Here is a 4,937-nt window from a genome sequence, read left to right as displayed (position 1 = left end):
TGTGTTGAAATATATTGCCCGCCTCCCTCCATCAGTTCGGACTTTTGAATGAGTTGGCTGGTGCATGAATTCAATAGTAAGGATGCCTGCTCAAAACCTAGATGTGTAGTCTATTTTCATAAACACCAGTATGTGCACTGAAAGCTCAGACACCAAATTGGTCGACCAGTAGTTTGTATGCGAACAGATCCCATAGGCATCAACCAAGGGATCGTACGTATACGTTGGCAGTTTTGCTAGTGCTATGAGACTATCCAAACCTTTTCTTTTTACCAAATATAGATGAGAACATCCTGGTCCGAAAGGGTGACTGCACATTCTCCTTAGCAGGTAACCTCTAGATAGCCTCCCCCAAATTCATAAACTTTGCTTTCATGAAAAATTTATCTAGTTTGGGGCTGACAACTAAAACATAGAGGAACTAGTTGGGTATGTTCCACTACATGCACAATAGGAAGAAGAGAAGACTTTACAATATAATTTCTTATATGAACTAACGAGTGGCTCATTTCTCATGATGTTCATCTCCATTTTGTAGGACTACTTCTCAAAATGGGAACAAGAGGGCATAATTGATCTAAAGCATGAGCTGGCAGAGGTACTCATGCTAATCGCAAGCCGTTGCTTGCTTGGAAAAGAGGTCCGTGAGAAGATGTTCGAAGAAGTCTCTGTGCTCATCAATGATCTCTGCAAAAATGGCATGCACTTCATCAGCCTTTTTTTTCCATATATCCCAATCCCAGCCCACCGGCAACGCGACAAAGCGCGTGCGAAGCTGGGACATATATTCCATGAGATAGTGAGATCACGTAAAATCTCAGGCCAAGTTGAGGATGATGTGCTACAAAAACTTATAGACTCGAAATGCATGGAGGATGGCCGCTCTATGACCGAGAGTGAGATTACCGGGCTACTCATTAGCTTGTTGTTTGCTGGGCAACATGCGAGCTCAAGCGCTGCCTCCTGGGCGGGAGCTTGTCTAATAAGCCATGAAAAGTACTTAGCAGCCGCTGTAGAAGAGCAACAGAAAATCATTAGAAAACACGGACAACATGTAGATTACAGCATCTTGTTAGAGATGGGAACCTTGCATTCCTGCATCAAAGAGGCAATAAGAATGCACTCTCCATCAGCAATGGTAATGCGCCACGTGAAGAAGAACTTCACTGTACAAACAAGAGAAGGCTACAGCTATGAAATTCCAGAAGGGCATACCGTAGCTACCTCTATAGTGGTTGGCAACCAGCTACCACATATTTATAAAGACCCTCATGTATATGACCCGTACCGTTTTGGTCCAGGGAGAGAGGAGGACAAAGCTGGCGGCAAGTTTGCATTCACATCATTTGGTGGTGGGAGGCATGCTTGCTTCGGGGAGGAATATTCTTACATGCAAATTAAAGTGATATGGAGTTTTTTGCTGAGGAACTTTGAGCTCAAAATGATTTCGCCTTTTCCAGAGGAAGAAATTGATAAATTCATACCAGGGCCTAAAGGAAGAGTGATGGTCAGTTACAAGAGGCGACTTCTTGTCAGTACCTAGCTAACTGATGAGATCGTAATTAAGGGTGGTTGTAATAAGTTTGTACTGTTATGTATATATGTCTACTTATGTAAGCAGTCCCTTGCGAGTTGCAATGTACGTATCGTCCTTTTAATAAAAAGTACATGTAAGCCCATACCTTCAACTCGCAAAAAACAAAATCCATCCCTTGAGGTGTGACATGTCGCCCTTCCTCTATTTGAGAACATATCACCAAAAATGGTTCGGCTCTATGTTTTTCTGTGGTGGATGGCTGAGAGTCGGATGATGTGCTAAGAACTCATCTTGCAGAGTTGCAAGTGCATCGTAGCTTCATATGTTTTGACATTTCCCATGTCACGATTGATGCTTTGAAATAGAATCATTATTATTCTTTTTTTTTTCTCAATAAAGGGTGCTTTTATTAATTCAAAATATATCAAGAATAAGAATTATTAAGACAATAAGTATAAAGAGTATAATAAAACTAATAACAGAAGACGTGTGGTATGGTACGATTAGTTTTATGGAAGAAATTATTCATTTCTTATGCATAGACCTTGTGTAATCATCTGTCATTTTTAGGTTAAGATGGGCGCATAGCATTTCTTATGCTATGAAGAAAATATTCATCGTAGCATCATTGTAGAACCGGTTGCTAGGCCGAGCTCCACCGGTCAAAATCCATGTGACGACCGTCGGGGCAGAGAGTCAATGGGAGGATGTCGCCCGAGGCAGAGGAGGACGAGAGATTAATTAAAGAAGATGGAGAAGGGAATCGAAGATAGGGTCGGAGTCGGTCATCTGATTCTGATTCTGATCTGATTGCACAAGCACAAAACTGGGCTGAGATAACTTTGGAGTGGAAGGGGCTCCGGATTTTGGTAGTTCAAATCTTCACTCTAGCTAGTATATATCCATGTAATAGCGTGTGTAAACCTCCCGCCATTTGGTTGGACACCAAAACTAAGAGAGAAAGAAAACAAGGCAACCGAAATGAAAGAAAGAGCACAACCATTCCCAAAACGTTTATCAGAAATTTCAGAGTGGATTTTCTCAGTCTTTTAGCGCAAACGTCAAGAGCACAGAGTACACATTCTCTTCAGTTCTGCAATCGACACGCGGAGACATGATTAAAAAAAAAAGAGAGATCAATATAGGATAGAACTACATATGGTCAAAACTTGAAAGAAGATTTAAAGCCAGACTGCTGATACTGCTGACGGTGGCACGACCTTCTCTAGAATGTCCATCATAATCCATCAGTCTCCTTGACAGCTCCAAGCACATCCTGTGAAGAAAGGTATCTGAGACAAGCATTCTTGAGTTGCCCGGTGTGGTGCTGCTCGGCCTTGAAAACCAATCAGGGATCGCGCGGCTAACACGCTTCTATGTGCACTGAATTTTGTTGCTCGCTGACACTGAATGTCACATCCATTCCTTGCCCATCCTTCAGCATGTTTGTCAAGTGTGTGTGCAGGTCTTGTTGAATATATTGTGCATGTATATTGTGTCGTAGGTCCACCTCCTAGTTTTCCTGTATAGATGAGGTTTTGACCCATCTTGTACATCATATATACGTGCCTAGTGCACCCGATCAATGCATTGAGAATTGCACGGCCCAAACCTCATCCGGGACTTCCTGTGGCACGGTCGCCGTGACGCCAACGGCGGTCATTGCCTGGTCAATTGGCAGCGGGTGTGCAGGCCGCTCGAGTACGGAGGCCTTGGCGTCCTGGATCTGCACCGCTTTGGCATAGCGCTTTGCACGCGCTGGCAGTGGCTTCAGCGCATCGATCCCTCCCGCCCGTGGATTCACCTTCAGCTCCCAAACGATCCAGAGGCCCGTGCCATATTTCGCGCATCCACATACTGGCGCCTTGGAGATGGTCGCTGCTGTCTTTTCTGGGAAGACCGCTGGCTTGATGGCCAGTCCGTTGCAGATGTCGCGCCCCATCTCGTCCCGCTCGTGCCCCGCCGACATTGCCAGACCTGCACTGTGGCCGACGGTCTTGCCGAACGCGCTTGGATCTGGCACATCCAGGCGGCCCTGACGCCGCTTGCCACGGTAGAGTACGTCGAGCTTTGGCGCCGCCTGCAGCTACTCGCGCTCTCCGACCAGCCGGACCGCCTCCTTTGGCGCTGGACTGACAACGGGATTTACTCCGCCAAATCTTGCTACGCGGCCCTCTTCGCCGGTTCTGTACGCGCTCCGCACTGGAGGCTCACCTGGCGAAGCTGGGCGCCCTTGCGGGTGAAGTTCTTCGCCTGACTTGCCCTCCAAGACGGATGCTGGATGGCGGCTCGCCTGGCTCGGCATGGTCTCCCGCATCACGCCGCATGCTTTTTCTGCGACCAGGCGATGGAGACTATGGAGCACATCCTAGTTGGCTGCCCATTCTCGCGTCAGGTTTGGCATGCCTGCTTCACTTGGTGCTACCCTCAGGCCCTAGCCCCAACTCCCAGTGTCCGCTTCTTGGACTGGTGGCACGATACGACATCCGCGGCTCCGGCAGCGCATCGGAAGGGGATCGCCTCGCTCATACTCCTGGTTGCATGGCTCATCTGGAAGCACCGGAACTCTTGCGTCTTCGACGGCACCCCCCCTCCGCCTCTCAACTTCTTCATGACATCAAGGAGGAAGCATGCTCCTGGGCCAAGGCGGGGGCCAATGGTCTCGCCAACCTCACACCGTAGCTACCTGAGAACGAGTGGGGCTGAGCAAACCCACCTTTCCCTCATGCTCGCACTAGGATCTTCGCCTTTCTTGTGTACGTAGTATCCTAGTGCTCCTACCCCAACTCATTGTAACGCTACTACCCTCCTTTTAATGAATGATACGCAAGCTTTGCGTATTCGTGAAAAAAAAGTTTTGCTCATAATCCTAACCTAACCCTAGCCGTCGCCGCCACCACCCGCCGCCGCCGCCGCTCCCCATAGCCGCCGCCGCCGCTCCCTACAGCCGCCGCCGCGCGCCGCTTCCGCCACCCCTCTCCTACCCGTAACCTAGCCGTTGCCCGCCCCAACCCGCCCCTCCTTCCATGCTGCCGCCATGAGCTCCTCCGTCTCCACCGCATCTAGTCTCTTTGCCGGTCCGGATGTCACCCTCGTTCATGATTTCAACATCCACGAGCGCGTCCCGGTGGTTCTTGATCAATCCACCGCCTCCTACTCCACTTGGAGGCAGTATTTCTCCTTGGTGTTTCGCGAGTACTTGCTCCATGGCCATGTTGATGGCACCGTGGACTCCAGCCTCATGGTGATCGACGAGGAGTGGATGATCCTCGACACCACCATTATCCGTTGGTTCTACCTCACCATCTCCAAGGACCTCTTCCACACCGTGGAGGACGACGACGATGCGTACGCCGTCTGGACCAAGCTCAACGGCCTCTTCACCGACAACAAGCTCCAG

The 4,937-nt window shown here is 49.0% G+C and overlaps 1 protein-coding gene across 2 annotated transcripts in view; it reads left to right on the top strand.

Annotated features, from left to right (window-relative positions):
- LOC123100829 (obtusifoliol 14-alpha demethylase-like) overlaps positions 1–1,669 on the top strand; it is a 3,309-nt gene extending 1,640 nt beyond the window's left edge. For both annotated transcript variants that reach the window (XM_044522700.1, XM_044522701.1), the window contains exon 3: positions 539–1,669. In XM_044522700.1, the coding sequence (XP_044378635.1) occupies positions 539–1,543 (1,005 nt within the window). In that variant the 3' untranslated portion in view covers positions 1,544–1,669. The remainder of the gene's footprint in view (positions 1–538) is intronic.
- Positions 1,670–4,937: the final 3,268 nt, after the last annotated feature.

The sequence above is a fragment of the Triticum aestivum genome, chromosome 4D (assembly GCF_018294505.1).
Source record: "Triticum aestivum cultivar Chinese Spring chromosome 4D, IWGSC CS RefSeq v2.1, whole genome shotgun sequence".
Taxonomy (NCBI): Eukaryota; Viridiplantae; Streptophyta; class Magnoliopsida; order Poales; family Poaceae; genus Triticum; species Triticum aestivum.
This window is presented reverse-complemented; position numbering and strand designations above follow the sequence as displayed.